The sequence below is a fragment of the Labeo rohita genome, chromosome 3 (assembly GCF_022985175.1).
Source record: "Labeo rohita strain BAU-BD-2019 chromosome 3, IGBB_LRoh.1.0, whole genome shotgun sequence".
NCBI classification, from domain to species: Eukaryota; Metazoa; Chordata; class Actinopteri; order Cypriniformes; family Cyprinidae; genus Labeo; species Labeo rohita.
Window position 1 is genome coordinate 1,817,799 of NC_066871.1, and position 23,913 is coordinate 1,841,711.

The following is a 23,913-nucleotide window of genomic DNA, read 5'->3' on the forward strand; positions in this document are numbered from 1 at the left end:
TGATGATAATACCATCACTTGTCTCCTGCCTGTTTGAAAAGTTGTAGATTTTTTCCTCAAAAGTGCTCTAAAAGAGCTGTTAATAATAAGTATTTATTGTTAAAAGAACAAGAAACCATTTTATATGCAGTAATAGAATAGCAAAACACACACTGCATAGCAGTGAATGTGCATGCTGGGCTAAATACTTTAAAGTGTGCACTTTAAGTATGTATGGTACAGTACATATCTATTATGTAACATCTTACATAGGCTTGTCTGGTGACCTCTAGACAGCAAAGATGCAGTAATTGAAGCAATTTAATGCTGCTCAGAGTCAGGGAAGTAGATATTTCTGTAAACTGCAATCCTGCACGTACTCTGCTGTGAGCATGAGCATGTTTAATTCATGTCTAATTCTTTTCCCCAGTTCACCATGTTCACCTGCTGTGCTGTCATAATTGCCATCATCCAGTACAGCAATTTCTGCCAGCTCAGTTTCTGGATGCGTTCAACCCTGGCGACACTAGCCGGACTCACCTTTCTCAGTGTGCTCTGGAGCCCCCCTTGCAGGTTCAAATAATCACAACATGCACTTTAGTTTAGGGAACAATTCTCACTGTTAACTAGTTGCTTATTAGCATGCATATTACTTGCATATTGGCGACTTATAAAGCACATATTAATGCCTTATTTTGCATGACCATATTGAAGATCCCTCAATCTTACCCCATAGCTAAAGTTAACAACCTTACTAAATATTAATAAGCAGCAGTTTATGAGTTTGAGGAAGAAGTCATAGTTTATAGTTAGTTAATAGTGAGAACTGGTGCTTATACTTAAGTGTGACCCACATACTACACAAACAAACAAACAGTTTTTGTCTTGATTTCAAAATGAAATATTTAGAAATCTAGGTAACACTTTACTGAGGTTCATTAGTTAACTACATTAGTTTACATGAACTAAGAATGAACAATGCTTCTATTGTATTTATTAATCTTAGTTAATATTAATTTCAACATTTATTAATGCATTATTAAAATCACAGGTTGTGTTTGTTAACATTAGTTAATGCACTTTGAACTAACATCAACAAAGAATGAACGACTGCATTTTTATTAACTAACATTAACAAGGATTAATAAATAGTGTGATAAATGTATTGTTCATTGTTACTGATGGAAATTTTCAGCTTTCCATCATTTCTTTAGTGTCACATGATCCTTCAGAAATCATTCTAATATGCTGATTTTTCAAGATTAATTGATAAATAGAAAGTTTAATAGAACAGTGTTTATTTAAAATAGGCGTGTTTTGTAGTATAATAAATATTTACTATCACTTCTGATCAATTTAATGCATCCTTGCTGAATAAAAGTATTTATTTCTGCAAGTTTATGAATTATGATGCTTTTATTGGGCTTTCATAGAATAGTTATGCTATGCTAATACTAAATCAAAGCTAATCTTTTGCTGTTGTTTTTCTTACAGCACTTGGGAACGTTTATTTTTGAGGTAAGTTTAAACACAATTTTTTGTCGGTTACAACAGTCACTGTGTCAGATGCGATTTTTACTCCTAAAATCTTGGATTGTGTCATGAACAAGAATAATGTCGGACTACATGTTTATCGCTTGCCATCCTAAACAACAAGAGTGCTGTCATCGATAGCGCGGGACTAGACAGAAGATGCCATGAGTGTAAACTAACAAAACACCAAAACAAAGTGTTTTGATGCCCATTGTAGTTTACGAGTCCTCACGACACCCTATGTCAAGCAGATCGTGCTAAAATTGTGTAGACTTAACCAAGCTTAAAGGAGAAGTCCACTTCCAAAACAAAGATTCACATATAATGTACTCACTCCCTAGTCATACAAGATGTTCATGTCTTTCTTTCTTCAGTCGTAAAGAAATTGTTTTTTGAGGAAAACATTTCAGGATTTTTCTCCATATAATGGACTGATATGGTGCCCCGATTTTGAACTTCCAAAAGGCAGTTTAAATGCGGCTTCAAACGATGCAGTTGTAAATGATCCCAGCCAATGAAGAAGGGTCTTATCTAGCGAAACAATCAGTTATTTTCATTTAAAAAATACAGTTTAATTCCTTTTATTCTCAAACGCTCAGGGGAAAAATGCTGAACTGTTTTCCTCAAAAAACATACTTTCTTACAACCGAAGAAAGAAAGACATGAACATCTTGGATGACAAGGGGGTGAGTACATTATATGCGAATCTTTGTTTTGGAAGTGGACTTCTCCTTTAACACTACAGATACTTGTTGCATCACATTTTATCATTTTGATTTTATTTTAGCATAGCACTTAAAAACTCTCAACCTTTTTGTGTCTTTCTCTATGTCCACCAGATCCAGTGACTTCAACAGCAGCTTTAATGAAGTCCCATCCCCTGCAGATGATTCAACCCGACCGCAGGACCTTCTTGGCCCGGAAGCTTTGGTTGCCTTTTTCCTGCTTCTCCTCCTCGTTTGGTTCCTCAACCGTGAGTTTGAGGTGAGCTACCGTCTACACTACCATGGCAATGTGGAAGCAGACCAGCACCGCATTAAGATCCAAAACATGCGGGACCAGGCCGACTGGCTCCTGCGCAACATCATCCCCATCCACGTGGCCGAGCAGCTAAAAGTGACCCAGAGCTACTCGAAGAACCACGACAACGTGGGCGTCATCTTCGCCAGCATCGTCAACTTCAGCGAGTTCTACGAAGAGAGCTACGAAGGCGGAAAGGAGTGCTACCGCGTGCTGAACGAACTCATCGGGGACTTCGATGAACTCTTGCGCAAGTCAGATTTTTCCAATATTGAGAAGATCAAAACGATCGGCGCCTCTTACATGGCGGCATCGGGACTCAACACGCAGCAGTGTAGCGATCAAGCCCATCCCCATGCTCACCTACGAGCGCTTTTTGAATTTTCTTTGGAGATGATGCGCGTGGTGGACGACTTTAATAAAAACATGCTTGGTTTTAAGTTCAAGTTGCGAATCGGGTTCAATCACGGACCTCTAACCGCCGGAGTCATCGGTACCACCAAGCTACTCTACGACATCTGGGGCGACACGGTGAACATCGCAAGCCGGATGGACACAACTGGAGTGGAGTGTCGCGTTCAGGTTAGCGAGGAGAGCTACTGCGTGCTTAATGGAATGGACTACGAGTTTGACTACCGCGGTACCGTCAATGTGAAGGGAAAGGGTCAAATGAAGACCTACCTTTACCCGAAGAGCTCAGACAGCGGACCTGTACCTCAGTACCAGCTCTCGGTCTCTCCGGAAATCCGAGCACAGGTGGACGGCAGCATCGGACGCTCGCCCACCGATGAGATCGCCAATATGGTCCCAGCGACCAGCGCTAGTAGAGTAGGTGCATCGTTCTCTGTGAGCTCAGGACTTACTACCGGACAGGGATTCGCTGGTAGAGACTTTCCCGACAAGGCTGGAAGCAATGGTACGTCGAAGACTCAACGATCTGCGTCTGCTGTCGGCCTGACTTGCATACCGGAAACCAGCTTGAGCGCAAGTCCAGCGGTTTTCGGTAAACCACCGGAACCGACTTTGACCTCTCCTCTTGTCGCAGAGGTCATTGCAAAAATGGAGGGAGAAATTGCATATATGGGTGAAATGACAAAACTCTGACTTGAGACAAGCCAACATTGATGTTGCTGTTGGTTTAAACCCTTTAAACACAGGCTCTTTGTTGAGTTTGTAGGGATAGGCGTGTTTAGGAAAGTACACTAGTGTAGATTTGCATCCGTGTATGTGGGAAGTTTAAGCACACAACCTTGAAGTGTTAATAGTGCTAGCCGAACCAGGAGATACTTTCACATCTGGACGGCGGTAAAAACTCAGAGGAGCCACATGAACCATTTCTACATGGGATAAGAAATGCTGAGGAGATGCATTGGGACGGCACAGATCTGAAGTTCCGTCCTTAAATAGACGCAGTTATTTCCGCTAATTTAATTTCGAACTAGCTCCTGCTATTATCTGCCTTTCGTGAATGGTTTTCTTTTAATGAAGTGCCTTTAGGATGACAACAATATGTATGAGGCATTTTTTAAAAGAGATTTGTCAGTCGAATCTTTAGCTGAAGATCTAAAAGATTTAGCATGTACATTTGACGTTAGAAAGCGCTTTAATTTTTGTGAAAGTATTAGATATATTTTGGAATATTTGTAGATATTTCTGTTGGGCGTTTATCAGTCAGTATTCGATACAGTTTTACAAAGCAAAACTCTATATTGCGATGATTGCCGTTTTAAGAAGACCCGAGATAAAACCATCGCGTTGAATGGTGCATGGCCAAAAGTGTCTGTGAAGAAGTATTAGCGAAATGTAGAGCAAGCTATGGGCTAAAATCACCTACAGTCAACGATATCAAACATTTCTACAGCGCTTTATCTTGATGCATGTATTCCTAACTGTCTGACTATGGCCTTTCTGTCTATTTTTTCACAATTTTTCCTATTGCTCTTCATTCTGCAGCTAAATGCTCGGTTGGCTGACCAACACCTGCGTTTTAGATGAAAAGTTGTAAGACACAACAAGTTGTAAGATGACGTGGCAAGTTTGCCTTAACGCTAATGAGATCATAGTCTTAAAGGACAAAAATGCATTCATGCATTAGCTACTGTGACTTTCATACTTTACGTAAAATATAAAAGTGGGCAGTTGGTTTTAAGATACAGTATAGGCGGTTTCACAAAATCAACACTGGCCCTTTTACTTCTACTAAATACATTCCTAGTCTGGGCGATTCATAAATGCACGTTGCTGTAAAAGCAAAAATGCCTTTGTTATCTTTCATCAAAATTTAAACTCGCTCTGCCTCTGAAATGACTTTTCTGTTCGGCTGATGTCACCTAGGCTGCGCAGGCATGGAAAATAATGTTAATCAGTAGCTAAATAACATTGTTTTAGGCTACTGTTGTAGGCAGTGCAGCAATTCAATATTAAACTGATTACAATAGCAAATGATATAGTGCCTTGTGAAAGTATTCATACCCCTTCATTATTTTCACATTTCATGTTGCTGCCTTTTGTTAAACTGTTTTAAACTACTTTTTTTCCCACATCAATCTACATTCCATACACCATAATGACAAAGTAAAAAAAAAAAAAACAGGTGTTTAACATCTTTGCAAATTTATTAAAAATAAAAACTTAAATGATTCCATTGCATAAGTATTCATACCCTTATTTGGGACACTTGAAATTTAGCTCAGGAGCACTCATATCGCTTTTAGATGTTACTACACATCGAGTGAAGTTAACCTGTAACAAATTCATTTGAATGGTTATGATTTGGAAAGGCACACACGTTCTAATAAAAGGTCTAACAGCTGAAAATGCATATCAGAGCAAAAACCATGAAAAAATGCCTGTAGAGCTCAGAGACAGGATTGCATCAAGCCACATATCTTTCTGCTGCATTGAAGGTTTACAGAAGCATGTAGCCTCCATTATCCATAATGGAAGAAGTTTGAAACAACCACGACTCTTCAACTCTTCAACCATGTCTCTGGCCTCCTGGCCAAACTGAGCAATTGATGGAGAAGGACCTTGGCTAGAGTGGTGACTAAGAAGCTGATGGTCACTCTAGTTGAGCTCCATGATCATACATGCAGATAAAAGAAACCTACAGAAGGACAAACATCATTGCAACATTTCACCAATCTGGGCTTTATAATGGTGTGGCCAAACTCAATCCTCTCCTCAGTGAAAACACATGAAAACACACTTGGTATTTGCAAAAGACCCTCAGACTTTGAGAAACAAAATTCTCTGGTCTGATGAACCTCAATTCCAAGCATCATGTTTGAAGAAAACCAAGCACTGCTCATCACCTGCAGAGTACCATCCCAAAAGTAAAGTGTGCTGGTAGCAGCCTCATGCTATGGGGCTGTTTTTCGCTGGCAGGTAATCGTCAGAGTAGAAGAAAAGCTCAATGCACCAAAATACTGAGATAGTCTTAATGAAAACCCAGTCCAAAGCGTTCAGAACCTCAGACTGGGCAGAAGGTTTCGCCTGCCAACCGGACAATGAACCTAAGCACACAGCAAAAGTGGCTTGCAGACAACTCTGTGAATGTAGCTGAGTGGTCCAGCCAAAGCCTGGGCTTGAACCCAATCAAACATTTATGGAGAAACCTGGAAATGTCTGCCAGACCCCATTCAAGCTTGAGAGGTGAAGAGGTGAGATGAAGAATGGCAGATAATTGCCAAATGGTGATGTGCAAATCTTGCTGCATCATACCCAAAAAGACCCGAGGCTGTAAAGGTGCTTAAACTAAGTACTAAGTTAAGGGTATGAATATTTATGCAATGTACTTGTTTATTTTCTAAAAAAATTATGAAGTTGTGACAATTGTTTTGCTTTGTTATTATGGTGCATGGAGTGTAGATTGATGTGAAAAAAAAAATAATTTAAAACTGTTTAACATAAGGCAGCAACATAAAACGTGAATAAAATGAAGGGGTATGAATACTTTCGCAAGGCACTGTAGATTTAAAACATAAAAATCGGAGGTACTCTGGCCAAAAATCCTCAAAAATTGGAGGAAAAAGCTGGAACTTCCATCATCTAATCAATTCCTGATGGATCAAATAAAATCAAATACTGCTTTTATTCTCACAGAGTATAATGTTTCACTTAGAAACAAGTCGTACATAATTATGAGCTTGTTGTTTCATGGTGGCTTTGATTTTAATTATCGAGTGTGGACATCTTGAGCGATAAAAGTGAATTAAATTAGTTAAAATGTGAAAAAACAAACTTTAACTGTATTCAAATCTAAAAAGACTTGCCAATTAAGTCACCATAGTGGCATAACAGTTGCAAGAACTGGCAATAAGTTAACATATATTTAGCCGGCCAGTCAAATGTACAGACTCATGTGAATATTTTAGAATAGATTAGACCATAGCCTTGACTCTGCCTGCTTGTCGTTTGATGTGCAATAGTAAAGGGTAAATTATTGTATGGGATATTAGCAAAAGGAAGTAGATTTTAATCTGTTTAACATTGAGCTTTGTGAGTAACTTAATCTGCACTGATACTGCATATATTTTATGACTGTCTCATGATTTAAGAATGGTTGTTTTTACCTTTTGATAGCAGTTTGATGTCTTTTACCCCTTGCATTTTGGCTTTATGATGGGTGACCTGTATTCGTTTAAAAGGGTTGTGTGCTCAAAGCTTCGCTGTTGATTTGTCATGCTTCACATTGGTGATATTTATAGGCATATGAGAAAATGTATAACTTTTTCTTGACATTGCTGTGAATTTGCAATCTGCCAAGAACCCATACATTTAAAAGGGAATTGTTTTTGATTGATTTGTCTGTATTTCTCATTGTATATATTAGTGCCTTTTACTCATCTAGAATGCATTGATCAGTCAAATGACTTCATCCTGTTTATCTGTTCATTTTCATACACTGAATCCGTGTGTATGATAAATGATTTAACGTGATCTTTAGCGCTGTGCCTTTTCTTAACGATTAGCTTGATGTGTCCGTTTTCACTGTATATTCCTTTTGAATGTGAACTGCTCTTCATTTCAAAATGCACAGGATGAATATTGTCATTTTACTCTGAGGTGCCATTCTAATTCAAGTCATTTTTATTCTGTGCTGATTTTGATACTGTTCAGTTGATGTGTTTTTGGTGACTCTGAGCATAGCAATTCATGTATTTATAATATATTTTATAGGGCACAACTTTTGCTATATAATAAAAGTGCCCTTGCTGCCTGGAGGAGGGAATGAGCACACAACCCTTATGGGCTCCTCTGTTTCAGAGTAGTAGAGCAATAGAAAACTTGATCCAACTAAATAAGCATTACGCTTCAGCCTCTGAACTGCTGCTTGAACTTAGCTTTTGTGTTTTATCATTTATTTTTATTGAAATGTGCTCCATTCCATTACTTTTACTGTTTGAGAGTTTGTGAGGAAAGCAAAAAAACACACATAGGGTGAATGAAAGGGCTGAACTAATGTATGATAGCAGAAGAGCCACATTTTATTTTATTTTATTTACAATGACTACAGTTGGCCCAATCAATGATTACAAGCAATTTGACATAGGAAATGTGTGTATGTGAAATTTGACACACAAATGTGTGTTTTAATAGAAATATCACACACTGGGACTTCTTGCCAAAGAGTGTATTTATTCAAGAATGTATGATTTTAAGTTTCTCTCAGTTTCTTTTTCATTTATAAACTCAATCTGTATTCATTTGTATAAAGTTTTTTCTCCTGTGTTTGTACATATGCATTGCTCTGTGTGTTTACATATAATTCATTTTTTGTATTATTTATATCAATGCATGTGCCATACTGTTACATCAAAGCTAATGGATGAAAAGGGAAAGCCAATAATACAGTGTTGAAGTCTGCTTCCGTCTGTTGATTTGTAGTGAATCTGTCTTTTCAATGTCTGTTCACACGAACAATATCCTGTACACACACTACCACACAAGTCTATTCCTTTTATTCTTATCGAGCATGTCTTTTTGTATACACACAGCTGTATTTACAAAAAGTTGCAAGAATGTACCATGGTAATTTAATAGCAGTCTGCTAAAATACACAAAATGCACTACCAGTCAGAAGTTTTTGAACAGTAAGATTTTTAATGGTTTATTTTAATTCTCTTCTGCTCACCAAGCCTGCATTTATTTGATCCAAAATACAGCAAAAGTATTGAAATGAAATATTTGTACTATTTAAAGTAACTGATTTCTATTTGGATATATTTTAAAATGTAATTTATTCCTGTGATCAAAGCTGAATTTTCTGCATCATTACTCCAGTCTTCAGTGTCACATGATCCTTTGATTTGCTGTTTAAGAAACATTGTTATTATTATTATTATTATTATCAGTATTTAAAACTATTTTATAAAAAGCTTTTGTAGCATTATACACTGTACCATTCAAAAGCTTCGATATCATTTGGGGGGGAAAGAAATTGTAGAAATTAATACTTTTATTTAGCAAGGATGCTTTAAATTGATCAAAAGTGATGGTAAATACATTAATAATATTACAAAAGATTTCCATTTATAAATGCTGTCCTTCTAAACTTTATTCATCAAAGAAACCTGAAAAAATGTACTCAGCTGTTTTCAACCTAATAATAAAAAGAATAAATGTTTTTTGAGCAGAAAATCAGAATAGTAGAATGATTTTGAAGGATCATGTGACTGAAGTAATGATGCTAAAAATGCAGCTTTGAAATCACAGGGATAAATTAAATGTTAAAATATGTTTAAATAGAAACCAGTTCTTTTGAACTGTAAATATATTTTAAAATTTTGCTTTGGATCAAATAAATGCAGGCTTGGCGAGCAGAAGAAAAAAAAGAGAAAAATCTTTGTTCAAAAACTTTTTGACTGAGTGTAGATCTCTTTCAAACAATGTTTTCACTTAATTTCAATAAAAAGGGGTGTCAGTTTTATTGTAATAACTATACACAGTACTGTGGTATTTTTTATTTATTTTTTTACCATGGTACACTTTTGTAAAGTGAAGCTCAAAACCGAACCGATTGAATACTACATCTACGCCATTTACGTGCAAACCACGCCCCCTAGCGGCTGTTTTGGTTACGACCGCGTGACGTACGCGTTTGCGTAAGGGGCGTGGCCGCGCAGCCCCTCCCCCTCCACAGTCTGGCTGGAAAAGAAAAAAAAACTTTTTGTATCGAAGGAATCAACAGCCGCCATCTTGTCGCGGATGAGCGTCAGGATTTCGGGAGAGCATTATATTATTTTTTACGCACCCGGCTCCATCGAAACCGGCCCAAATAGCTTCCCCGCGACGGAAACGACAAGCTTCGGGCGGAATCGCGGATCTTTGTGGCGAATATTAGCGTAATGGAGCCGTTTTTGTGGTCGGCTGGAAAACCCCCCGTATATCTGATTTCCCCCTTCAGCGCGAGCGGCGCTCCTGTGCCACTCGCCTATATTTAAATATAATTATTTGCTTTCGATTTTCATTTATATTTCCGGACTTCGCTGATTATTCGACTCGGGCTGGACATGGAGCTTGAAGGTCTTTATTTTTATTCGCAGAAAATAGCCATTTTGAACAGAGCCACGCGAGCCACTTGAAGGACCGGGATTGATGATTTTTCTCGCCTCGTCGTTTGTTTCTCGGTTTTAACGATGATTTAATTTATTTCCGTGGGGTTTGGGGTGATCATTAAGGTTAATTATGCGGGTTTTGGGTGTTGGATTATCATGGGGTGAATGGCGGTGGCGGAGCGGGGCGCTGTTGAGTCGCGTTTGAGCCCCATCTGTTAATTATTGGCCCCTGATCGCTGAATAATAATAGAAAAACCCGAGGGTTGATTTGATTTATTTCGCTTTGTCCCCCCTCCCGGGCTCTCGGAAGACGCATTTATTGCTTTAACGTGTTTTTTGTCAAGCGAGAGCGCGCGATGGCTGATAATCTTCTGGATATGGGTCCCTCCAGCGCAAAGCGGCCCAAACTCAACTCACCTGCGCTGTCCTCCTCCGACACTCCAGGTAAGATGCTGATCACACCTGTCAAATCTGAAAACCTCCCAGAGCTCATCCGTCATAGCACGAATCTAGATCAGATCCGGATCAACCAGATCCGTAAGAACTCCCGGGTCGTCTGTTTCATAACTCGCTCGCACAGATGTCCGATCAGAAACCCTTTAGACCAGGTAAAACGCTCACGTGGTTAATGGGAAATCTTTAAGGCAGGGTTCAGGTAGCGATCTCACCTGTCCTGTCAGAAACCAGGTAAGTCTCAACATCAGAAATCTCTCACCTCCGCTCAGGTAAGAAACGCGATTGTCCCGTCAGAACCCGCTAGACTTGGTTCTCCGTCTCAGACCACCACAGACCAGGTCCAGGTCTTGCTAGAGACTGACCAGTTATGCTATGTTTTTATCACCGATGTCTATTCTTTATGTTGATTTTCTGAGAAGTGGTGCACACAACCAAATGTTTACTCAGTAATAACTATATGAACATTTAACAACAAGAACGTATGAGTTACATATATTTTATTATAAATATTTATTCTTAAGAGCGTTGATGTTGTTTATGCAGAGTAACTGTCGGATATGTATATATATATATACGTATGTACACACAAAATCCTAATGGTTAAGCTGCTTATTTCATCAAAATAAAGGTAAAAATTGTTTATAAAAATAATTTACTTTTACATATTTGACAAATGTTTGTTAGATGCTTTAGTTTAAATGCCAAATGGTGCCCTATGTTGATAGTTTTGGTGTTAAATAATAAATTTAAATGTGTTAATATCTGTTAAATATATTGTTCTAGATATGTCATGTTACTTGTAAATGCAGAACTGTTTTATTTCTGAAGTCAAAAATGTGTTGTTTTTAATATATCTAAAATAAGTAATTACTTTTCTGACAACAAAAGCACAACTATTTTATTTCTAAAATCCCAAATTGTTTATTTTTATTATATCTAATATAAATAATTTTCATGATAATAACAATACGAATATATATATATATTATAACTATTTTATTAATAAAATACTTTTGCTGTCTAAAAGATGTTGTTTTGCGATCCAAATGTGTTTTACATTGTTATTTTCATTTAAGAATATGTAACTGTTATTTATAATTCCGTTTGCGTATTTTGCGTTATATACTGTTGTTGGTTAATTTTAAGATATTTGTCAAATAGTCACATTTAATTGGCAAACCTGCTATTAATGAACCGATAACCAATTGAAAATTGAAAACCGTGAGTATCGGTAAAATATGGCAGTCAAAAAAACGTTTTTGTGCCGCTCTCAAGCTCTCACCTGTCCTGTTGGGTCAACCGAGGTGCAGGTGAGACACTTACCTGTCCCATAAGAATCCTCTCGAAATAGGGTTCAGTAAGACTTTCACCCCAAAACCTGGTCTACGTGATAATTTTAGTCCATCGGAAACTGATTGTTCTTGTCAGTGTGACTCTGCTGAATGAAGGCAGTTCCGGCAAAGGCCCTTATTTCCAGTATGTGAGGTTTAGTCTGCAGGCAGGGATGCGTTGAATTAGTGTATATACAACAAATCTGTTCTCTTACTATATGCAACAAATGTTTGCATTGAATGTAATATAGTAAAAATTATTTATTACCATTAAATGTCTTTATCAGACATAATAAGACATAATCTCTGTCATAATATCTTCTTTACACACTTGAACCGATAGTGACTTTTGAAGCCATTCAGCTGCTGACTGTAGTAGTATTGCTTTGGAATGTAATGACACTGACTCTGATATTGATCTTTATATGCTCTTTTGAGTGAGGTCTTGTTGCGAGTTATTCATATAGATGCGACTACCAAGCGTCTTAGCTGGATGCGGATTTCTGCGAGGGCTGCTACTAATCAGTGCAGTGACAATTGACATCAGTCTTGAGGAAAGCAGAAGTTTTGTTTTCATCCCCATTTCGCGTGCAAGTTTTCATGCACCATCTGTTGAGGTTTCACTCAGCTGAATTTCACTGTTATGCAGAGACTGTAGTGCAGCGATTCACAACCTTTTAGACACGAAGGCCCCAACACAATATTCGAAGCACCTGACAAATATAATTTACATGTTATGGTTAAATTTTTAGTATGTTAACTTTGAAAAATTATGTAAATTTATTTAAGTATTAAATAATATATTAAATACTAAATCATAATGCAGGTGACCTTTTTTCTGCAGAAATCATTTATGAAATTATCTTTTAAGCATCTTACTGTTTGATTTACCATGATTTACCAGTTAATTATATTAGACAAATAATAGATGGCATGCTTTAATGTTTGGATGTGTAGGATTGGAATTATGAATGGATGGTTTTTCTAGTCATTGTTTATAGGAGCAACCGCCCACAACTTTATAGCATCATGGCAATGAGTTTTGCACAGACAAGCATCGCTCATTCTCCAGAAAATGTGAAATTGTAAAAAACAAAAAAACAAAAACAAAAACGGGATGACATGGCTGGGCAAGATGAAGATACGCATGGTCATTTGAGCAGTGTTGTTTTAGTAAGCCAAATCCAGCATGCTCTCTGGTGAAGATTTCAGTGGGCACCCTAATGCCAGTGAAGCAGCATGTTTTGTGTTGCAGAAAGTAGCATTTTGTTTAAGAGCATAACTTAAGACTCGCATCAGGAAATTCCACAGCTCAGTGTGGAGAGATCCGTTATTTCCTGTCTCCCTAATTCCTCCCATGTTTTTGGATTAACATGCAACTTTTAAGCGCAGGCTGAAGTTTGACACAGAACAAGACATTTTATAAATGTGACGTAAGTGGTGTTTGCTGCGCAAAAGCTGCAACCGTGATGCTAGAGTGGAGTCTTGGGCTGTTGCTAATAGGTCTATTAAGACTAGGCCTGGACGATATGACCCAAAATCTCGATTATTTTTATTTAATTTGTTTTTTTGGTCCTAATAGTTATAGATTTGAATCTGACTCATAATCGCTGTTGCATGTTATCTTCCTCTTAGCAATCTTGTCCTGTGACTCTATATGCGCAAGTTTTCTTTTCATGAACACGCCTTTGCATCTAAGGCTACGTTTACACTAGTACGTTTTCTTTTTAAAATACATAAATTTTGCTATGGTTACGCATGTCGTTTACATTGTTTACGTCAAATCTATAACTATTTTTGACCCTCGAAAGAGACTTTCAAAAATGCTGCAGACCCCATTTTAGTTTGAAAACTCAAGGGTTGCATTTCAGAGTAAACGGACCAAAATGATACAATACCAATACGAAACGATAACATGCAAACAATAACATCATGGTCATTTGTTGCGTCTCATTTTGGAGGCTCATTTAAGAAAAGTAACCATTAAATTGCAAGTAAAATTTTTTTAGACCCTAAGGATATAATAACAGTCAATTTTATTATGATTACTTCTCTTTATGATGTCTTTTATGACGTATGCAGCCTGAATGGTCATGTGACTTGCGTTTTCAGTTGTGTAGTGTAGACGGAGATCTTTTGTAAAATGCAGTAAAAACGCAAGTGTAGACGAAGATTGTCATTTTAAATGTCCTAATATCTGAGACGCAGTGCTCAGGAATGTTGTAAAAGTTAAAATTCTGTGGCACGGCAACTTAAGCAGTGTTTTTAATGGCAATGTATTAACAGAAAAAAACTTTTAAATTTCACTTTTTAAATTAGCAGCAATTCCGCTTCTGGACAATTCTGGACAATAACAAAACAGTACAACAAACTAACTTTTAACATAGAGTGATTAATTTATTAACAAAACGAATAAAAACACACCATGGTAGTGGCCTAATGTAAAATGACAAATAACATCCACAAAGTTTAATTATTAGGGATTCGACGTGAATGGATAAATGATTCAGCATCGATTTGAGATTTTCTAAACACATCGCGATTCTTTCTCAAATCGATTCTGACCTTAGTTTTTAACAGCAGATGGCACTGCTTGCTTTAGAAACAGCCGTGCTCTGCTGGTTTCTAAATCCTTACACGCACTTAAGCCCAAATCATTCATACCATTCGAAAAGGTTGAAGTGAATTACAGGAGTGTTCACAGTGGGCTGTTTACATTAATCTTGTGTCATAAAAGCATTCTGAACCAAGGTGAAATTACATGACATTACATGCTCTTCAGCACTCTTTTTTTATGAGCGTTTAGGTGTACAGATAAACCTAGATTAGCCCGCCATCTGCTGTTAAAATCTAAGCTCAGAATTGATTCCAAGGAGAATCGCGACGCGTTCAGAAGATCTCAGAATCGATTTATTGTCCCATCCCTATTAATTATAAAAAATACTGAAAATCACCAAACACAGTGTAACCAAAAAATATTTTTAAAACAGTTGCTTTTGTATTTTGATTTGAAACTAAATCTTTTGACTTTCTCACCTCACTCAGCTCGACTCTCATTGTGTGATAAACGATATCTGACTCCTGCCGCAGATCTGTGATGCGACTGTTGTTTGGCACACTGCATTGAGCAGCCGCGTTCAGTTTCTAATTGTACTGTCTGTTCTCTAACTGAACTAAATTATTTTTATTACTATAAAAAAAAAAATCTAAACAATGGTGGGGGTGGTGCTGCGGTGGGCAAGTGACGAAACCAGTGTTTCTATCCAAATTAAAAAATAAATATGACCTCACGTTGTGTCAGTCATGTTTACACACTGCCTCTGAAACTTTCGTCGGTTCGGTTTTCTGTGTTTTCGCATCCATAGCAAGCATTTTGATAGGAAAGAATGACGAATACAAAAAAACAAAAAAACACATGCAAAAATTTCGGACTCAAAGTGTGCAATGACCTTTACACCGGGTAAAACCGGTAACACTGATTATCGCAACAAGCCTATGCATATTCGTTAACAAGTTCTTCTATTGACGTCTTTTTGTGGTTGAAACACTAATTGAGCGACATGAGACATGACACATTTTGCTAAATTGTGCTTTCATGTTTGTTTTGTGCAGTAACTAATAGTAAAGAGGAACTGCGCTAGTTTTTTTTTTTAGAGATTTTTGATAAAATCCAAGAGCTTTCTGACCCTGCATAGACAGCAGTGGAACTAATATGTTCCAAGGCCCAGAAACGTAGTAAGATAATCGATAAAATAGTCCATGTGATGTCACTGGTTCAATTGTAATTTTATGAAGCTACAAGAACTTTTTGTGCACAAAGAAAACAAAAATAACGACTTTTTTCAACAATTTCTTCTCTTCCGTGTCAGTTTTCAGCACACGTTAACGCTGGCCTCTCTTCATACAATAAATATTGAACCACTGATGTCACATGGACTAATTTAACGATTTCCTTACGACCTTTCTGGCCCTTTAATGTGTCAGTTGCGTTGTTGTCTATGCAGGGTCAGAAAGATCTTGGATTTCATAAATAATATCGTAATTTATGTTCCGAAGATGAATGAAGGTCTTATGAGTTTGGAACGACATGAAGGTGAATAATTAATGACAGAATTTTCATTTTTGGATGAACTATCACTTTAAGAATTTAAATCTGTTCATCAAAATAAGAATTGATTAAAATCGAGAAATTGATATTTTCAATTCATCCATAGTTGCTAAGATGAGTTTGAAGCGCTTGTAGCATGTAATGATGCTTGACTTAGTAAATCGCAACAAATCTTATCATAATTTACAAAATTTTGTTGCAAGATTAGTCATACATCTGATTTAGGATTTACTTGGAAACTATTTTCACTCAGAAATTGCTAGTAAATTTCATATATAATTACGAAGAAATGGTAACTAATGCGTTGAAATAAATTTAAAATTTTGAAGTAGATTGGATTAATATTTAGCTTGTTAAACGTATTTTATTAATCTGTTTTATTTACAACCTCAAAAGTCAGTTTTTACAATGTAGATGAGCTGTTGAAGGCTTGTCAAGAAGCGGTTCACTTGTTATCCTCTCCTCTGTTAAGTGCACACTACTCTGCGGCCGTAGCGTAGCTGTGAGCCGCATTGACTAATGTGGACTGCTTGTGTGTGAACTGCAACACATGCACGTGTCCTCTTGTATGCATGCTAATTTGTGGGCTTGTGTTAAGTCTCTGTGGTCTTTTTTTTTTTTTTTTTTTTTGTTTTCCACATTTTTTCGTTGTTTACTGTTGTCGGAGACTGTTCCAGTGGGTGTGTTGTTTGCCAGCTGGGTGTTCCTCCTCTTGTTATTGTGAGCGTGTGGCAGCCGTGGGTGCACTTTTATTCCAGCCGTGTTTGCGTTAGTGTACATACAAACACAGCCAAGCGTGTAAACGCTGCCCTCCACCAGCTTCAGGCAGACGGCTCGCTGCGTGGTTTAATGTCTCGGTTGAAGCATGACTGATTTGGGGAAGGATGCTTTGGGGAGAACATCGCAAAGCAGATGAGATCTGATGCCGACTGAGCAGCTGCGTCGATTCAAGATTAATCATGGCAACTCTTTTCCGTGTATTAAAAGTATTTAAAAGTGGTTCATATGACTTCTGTACTATCCAGCTTATTTTTCACTGCGGAGGTAAGCTGTTTTCTGGTAATGTGTTAGACTTTCAAGTGATAGTCCACTGTAGGGAAATAATAATAAGAATATCGAAGTGCAATAATTAAGAAGTGTGTTCAAAATTAAGATAATACATTAAAATTATATGATAAGACACCAGTTATCAATATAAATACTATAAATACAATACCAAAACTAGCTGTTTTGTGCAGCAAAATAAAAAAACTGGACGCGGATGAGACCAGAAGCCAGACACATTAAATTTACAAATGGCTGCAACCACTCTTACAGGAAAAATAAGGTGGATCGTTTTCTAAAGTAATTCAATATTTAAAAGGTTAGTTCACCCAAAAATAAAAAATTCTCATTGAATACTCCCTTTTATTTTGTTACAAATCCATGGACTTTGAATCTAAGGATTCGTTAGATCTAAACATCCATTATTTGTGTTGCGAAGATAAGCGAAAGTTTTATGGCCTGGAACAACTTCAGATGAGTATTGGAAGACAGAATTAAAATTTTTGACTGAACTCTGCCTTTAAGGTTTTATTCACTGAAAGTCTAGATAGCTATAAAGTCTCCTATAGATTTCGCATTTGCATTATAAAGTAACATTATAAAAGTTTTATAAGCAGGTTTGAAAGGAGTACCTTCAAGCCACATTCACATGCAACTGTTATCTCTTTCAATACCAGTAAACTGCTGTATATGACTCTTGTGATCAATCCAGATTTTTTTTTTTTAAGTGCTTTATAGGGCATGCATTTTCAGATGCATCTTCTGTTTTTTTTTGTTTTTTTTTTTCCATGCATGCGGAATGCATTTTGTGAAATAAAATGTAAATGCTTTGTGTTGTCGGTAAACATGATTTGGGCGTGTTTTTAAATATTGGTCTTTGTGCACATTTTTCTCAGTCTTATACCATGAGTGTTGTTTTTACTGTAAAAATGTTTTTAAGTAGTGAATTAAGGTAGATTCTTTCTATTTTTTTTTTTTTTTTTTTTTAATTGGTTGTTTTTATAGGTGTTGTTTATAGGGGCAAGCTTTCAAAACTGTTGTTAAATGCACTTGTCTTACAATCTGGACTCTTAAAGTGTGTAATTTTTCTAGTCTCGTAATTGTAATTTCATTTGCACTTATGCATTTGACTGATTTACAAGTTTACAGTGCAATCAAATTATACAGTTTATCTGTATGTGCATTTAATTCCATTCCGGCCAATTCACAGTGCATTGTCGTTTATTTGGTGTTTGATTGGAGTCTTATTTTCTTAATTTTAAGTTTAAACCGTAAGGGCACATCCTCGCTGTTCTTCAGTCTCTACTGTACGACTGGCTGTGTTGGTCTCGGTGGTGAGGAGGTAGACCAGCCTGACAGGCAGCTGTTGAAGACTAGGGGGGTACGAGGGGTAACAGATGAGCGGCTGGAGTGAATCTTATTTTTAGCCATGAATCTGAGCGCTTCCCGCTGAGAATAAGGAGACATTACAACAGCGTCGACTTCCTCGTGCAGCTCCCAAAACCAAAACATAAAGTTGAGTGTGTGTGTGCAAAGGTTGACCTTTATTAGTCAAAACTTTGATTTCATTTTTAACATGAGTCATGATCAGTGAAAAGTGAACTGATGTGGGACGAAGCCAATGTTTGGATAGCAGGATAACCTATTAATGCCAACCAAAAAAATACAGTGTTAAGTACTCATGAGTTATCCCTTTATGGGTCAGTTGTGAGTGTAGTATCAAGCTAAACTGGCCAATTATTAGCAATGTTTTTTTTTTTTGACCAAACTGATAAATGTTGTCTCTACTCTTTTTCTAGATTTTGTGTCCTTGTTCGACTTGGAAAATGATCTTCCAGATGAGTTGATCCCCAACGGAGACCTGGGGCTGATGTCCATGCCCTCTAATGGAGATGGAGGGGTGGGGAGTCGGATGGGGGGCACCGTCCCGGACGCTGCTGCCAAGCACAAGCAGCTGTCCCAGCTCCTGCAGGCAGGGAGCGGCTCTGGTCTGGCTGGAAACCTCAGCCCGCAGTCTGGAATGGGTGGCCAATTGGGTGCCTTGGGAAAGAGTCCCATGGGCCAGGGCTCACCCGGTCACCAGACCCAACCCCCAAAGCCGGTCGGCAACCCTACCGGTCAGGGCAACAACAGTCCAGGTATGGGCCTCAGTGCAGGTTTCAACCCGGCCATGCTGAACAATAACAACCAGGCTCATGGACTCATGGGGCAGAACATGGCTCCGCAGGGGCAGATGATGAATGGCGTGATGGGGCCGGCCGGAAGAGGCAGGGCGGCTCCGGGGATGCAGTACCAGGGTCAGGCCATGCAGGCGGCACCGGGCCCTGGGCAAGGGGTCAGCGTTTCTGGCAGCGTGTTGGCGGAGACGCTTACCCAGGGTGCCCCACAGATGGGGGCACACAATGCCATCAATCCCCAGCAAGCGGGAAACATGAACAAGGTAAGTCGCCATTGGTATTTTTTCAGGTCTGGCATTTGAAACAAATGTTCAGTGTGGTCAGGGTTTAGTGATTAGGCAAGCAAGCACAAATACAAATAAACAAATTGTTTCAGTTTCAACCATCTTCGTGTATGTGTGAGTTTCAGTTTCAACCTATCATTTCCAATACAAATGGTGGAGTAAGAAACTTGGGCTATGTTACTTGGATTTAGGAAGGTTTGCTGCTTGTAGCATGATAATTTGCTCGTTTGTTTCACCATTTTCCTTATCGAGTATCAGTGGTGGGTTAAGTTTAGATTGAGGTGTGTAGACAGTATCTGTGACATGCTGTTGATTATGATGGACAATTTAAACCCACATATGTATATAGTTGAATAAGGAAGAATAAGAGATGGATAATAGAAACTTGTTTGTACAAATAAAGGTGATTTTTGACTGGTAATTTGGAAATTCTGTCTGAAACATTGAACTACAGATGATTGCTGTTGGCATTTGTTTGTTGTTTTTGTTTGGTTAATATTGCAGTGGTACTCAGTTATAGTAGTTGTCTTGTGCGGGTTGAACATGTACATGGTATACTCTATACTTTACATTTTTAACCAGACTGGGTTCAGACTGGAGCACTATTATGCACTACTGGAGCATAGTATGAAGAATGGATTCTTCATATATGGAAAAACATTATTAAAAAAAAAACAAGTACATTCTTTATAAGAATGTTGTTCTTACTGTGAATTATTCATCCATAGAGATATTATATTTTCCTCATTTTTTTCAAGAATGTCTCAATTGTGTGGAAGCCATTTCTGCCACTGAATAAAAAATAAATGCAACTTTTTATCTCACAATTCTGACTTTTTTTTTCGCGAATTTCGAGTTTATTCTGACTTTTTTTCTCTGAATTGTGAGAAACTTGCAATTCTGAGAACATATCACAATTATAACTCACAGTTGTGAGTTTATATCTCCGAATTTGTAGGAAAACTCATAATTGCGAGACGCAATGTCTGAATTGTGAGAAACAGTTTTAGCAATTCTGACTTCATTTCTCGAGTTTATATCGCACAATTCGGAGAGAAAAGTCTGAATTGTGAGACACTAACTCGCATTTGTGTGAAAAAAGTCAGAACTGGGAGAATTTAAACTTTTTATATTGCACACTTCTGAGCAAAAAGTCAGAATTGTGAGTTAATATCTCCCAATTCTGACTTTATTTTTCAGAATTGTGAGTTTTTATCACACAGTTCTAAGAAAAAAGTCAGAATTGTGAGGGGGAAAAAAGTCGCAATAACCTTTTTTTTTTTATTTTTTACTCTGTGGCAGAACATGTAACTCGATCTACCGGTAAAACAGACTTCTCTCTCGTAATTTCTCCAGCCATTAAGTCCCTTTCTTACAACCAACCTCAAGCTCACATTTAGATCCACTTCAATCCAATCAACAACTAATGAATTGAACCGAGACATTGTTTAACATTAATCTATGCCGCCTTAAGCTTTTCAGACCTTTGAAGGAAAGATTGCACAAAAAGGTAGTTGTGGCTATCACATGTGTTTGACTGTTGTGGTTTTACAGGAAACCAATCGGAAACCAGTGCTGCTCGCACTGTGCTTTTGCCACTAGCGAACGCTCTTGTGTCGAGATGTTGGGTTCATATGAAGAAATCAGTCTATCGATGGAGTTTTCAACTGAAATATTGCGAATAACATCACACAGGCTGCCAGCGCGATCACGGGTTTCCATATCTGCTGTGTTTGTTCAGAGGTGAATAGATGTGCTGTCGGCAGTATGGCGTGTGTTTGCATTGCACACAGATTATGAGAGTCACAAGTGCAGGTGAAGTGTGTGAGATCAGTCCGCAGCAGTGTGCCGGCGCTCGTGTCTGTCCTGTGCGCTCGCTCTGAGCTCTCATGTGTGCTATAGCTGGTTGTTCAGAGAAAATCTGTTTTAGCTTTTTCACAAATTCTGTTTTCATTTAGTTTTTTCTAGGTTCTGTTTATGGAATAATCCAGTTTATCATAGTAAAGACTATCTAATCAAATTAGTTAATCTTTAACAGTGTAATAATAAACTGACATTTTAACCACATCTTTAATCAAATGAAAATATAGTTAATTAATTTTAGAGCTGGGTGGAATGATATGTATGTGCGGTGAAATGTGAGATTTTGCTGTTCTGTTTATATTGCGGTGGATGTTGTATTTGTATGGCTGTTAGCAGGCAGAACTGATTTATGTTGTTTACACATGAGAATCACTAGGTCATAACCTGCTGCACTGAAGTCGGCATGAAATAATTTAAAAATGCATGTTGATCTTATTGTGAAGAAGTCATGCATGCATATGTTTAATTAATTTACTTATTTATTTTCATTTTTGCCTTGTAATTTCAAATTTCAAAATGTCGTAACACTTTTTCCGGAGAAACAACAAACTCTGACACATGCTGGACATTTCCAATAATGCCTTCAACAACTGATGTGCAAAAACAAGTCCCTGCCCTACATTTGTACTTTTTCGGTGTTTCTGCAATTTGTTTAACTTGTATCACTAACGATTATTTTGGTAATTGAGTTATCGGTTGATTATTCTGACGATTAATCGAGTAATTAGATAATTATAGGGCACTATGATTTCCGCAATGACTAAAACGTGGATGGAATCGCAGAATCAGTCATAAAAATGGAATTTACTGTATAACGCTGAATGTCACAGAATTGTCAACTTTGGGATTAATAAACCAAAAGTAGCTGTTCAGGTCAGTACACTTAAATTAAAACAAAATATGAATCCTGCATGTTTTGCGGTCTCTGTGTGAATAAATGGTGACACGGTTTTGTTTACTGCACATACTGAAGCGTGCGTGACACTCGCAGTGTTTTCAGCATCTGCCGCCTCCATATGTAAGTACATAAACATCATCTCTAGAACTGTCACTTCATGAGCATTTTACAGTTTCTTTTAAGAAAAATCTATCGCCATATCATATACGAACAGAAACAGGTCTTCACAGCAACCTGTCAAAATAAAACATTGGTTTAAAGGAGAGGTCCACTTCCAAAACAAAGGTTCACATATAATTTACTCACCCCCTTGTCATCCAAGATGTTCATACCTTTCTTTGTTCAGTTGTAAAGAAATGGTTTTTTGAGGAAAACTTTTCAGCATTTTTCTCCATATAATGGACTGATATGGTGCCCCATTTTGAACTTTAAAATGCAGTTTAAATGTGGCTAGATTTGCTAGATAAGACCCTTCTTTCCCAGCTGGGATCGTTTGAAGTTGCATTTAAACTGCATTTTGGAAGTTCGAAATCGGGGCACCATATCAGTCCATTATATGGGAAAAATTGTGGAAATGTTTTCCTCAAAAAACATAATTTCTTTACGACTGAAGAAAGAAAGACATGAACATCTTGGATGACAAGGGGGTGAGTAAATTATTTGTGAATCTTTGTTTTGGAAGTGGACTTCTCCTTTAACGTGAAAAAACTGGGACAGAAACTACATTACTTAATGTAAAGAAGGTAGTACTACTACTATATAATATTATTATTATTATTATTATTATTATTATTATTATTATTATTATTATTAAAGCATTTTTAAAGGAATATTTACCAGAAAAAGTATTTACTAAAATGTGTTTCTCAGAAAACACAGTATTTCATAAATAAATAAAATAATATATTTTTTATATATATATAAAATCAATTAATTAGAGATGCTTATTATTAAAATTTAATGAAACCATTAAAATGAAATCCAGAATATTAATAAAAAGTGCGGTAAAAATAAAACTGAATTTGAGGGGGCGGGAAACATTTCATAGGGCCTTAAAAATGCTTTTTTTGTTAAACTGTTAATAAATAGCTGTTAAATTGTGAGAGTTTAATGATTTCAATTAATTAGACGTGCTGGGGGGCCAGATCAATCTATTTTATATGACTGAATTTCACTGTTTTTAGTCTTTAAAAACAACTAAAAGCAGTAAAACTAATTTAAATGTTGCAAAACGTGATGCTTTTTTGTACTTGCTTGTATATGGATAATCACATCTTTTGGTTTGTGTCCATCATGTTTGAAATAAGATTCATTTTTATTGGATGATTTTAAGTTGTATAATACAAAAATGGACATCTTCCACATGTCTATTTAATACCTATATTTCTGCTGTAGTTGACAGATTTTTTTTGTGTTGTCATTTCTGTTTTCACTAGAAAAATAATTCAAAATAACAGAACATAGTACGTAATATTACAGTTGTGGTGATTTTGGCCCAATGAGATTTCAGTTTTGTGTGGATTTAAACAACAAAACATTAAAAGCCAAATGACCATTAAAACTGTTTCTTGTTGCAGCTAGTTAGAGAAGTCAGATTAATATGGAAGAGAGGATTTATCACTTGCTGTTTTAAAGACATCACAGAGAGAGTGTTAGAGTGA

The 23,913-nt window shown here is 37.1% G+C and overlaps 2 protein-coding genes across 4 annotated transcripts in view; both read left to right on the forward strand.

Moving 5' to 3' along the window:
* Positions 1-8,400, forward strand: part of LOC127161786 (adenylate cyclase type 9) — a 69,973-nt gene extending 61,573 nt beyond the window's left edge. The window contains exons 8-10 of the mRNA XM_051104532.1: positions 410-552; positions 1,474-1,497; positions 2,352-8,400. Of these exons, the coding sequence (XP_050960489.1) occupies positions 410-552; positions 1,474-1,497; positions 2,352-3,636 (1,452 nt within the window). The 3' untranslated portion in view covers positions 3,637-8,400. The remainder of the gene's footprint in view (positions 1-409; positions 553-1,473; positions 1,498-2,351) is intronic.
* Positions 8,401-9,714: 1,314 nt separating this feature from the next.
* crebbpb (CREB binding protein b) overlaps positions 9,715-23,913 on the forward strand; it is a 41,647-nt gene continuing 27,448 nt past the window's right edge. For all 3 annotated transcript variants that reach the window (XM_051101971.1, XM_051101986.1, XM_051101977.1), the window contains exons 1-2: positions 9,715-10,535; positions 18,830-19,470. In XM_051101971.1, coding sequence (XP_050957928.1) covers positions 10,448-10,535; positions 18,830-19,470 — 729 coding nt within the window. In that variant the 5' untranslated portion in view covers positions 9,715-10,447. The remainder of the gene's footprint in view (positions 10,536-18,829; positions 19,471-23,913) is intronic.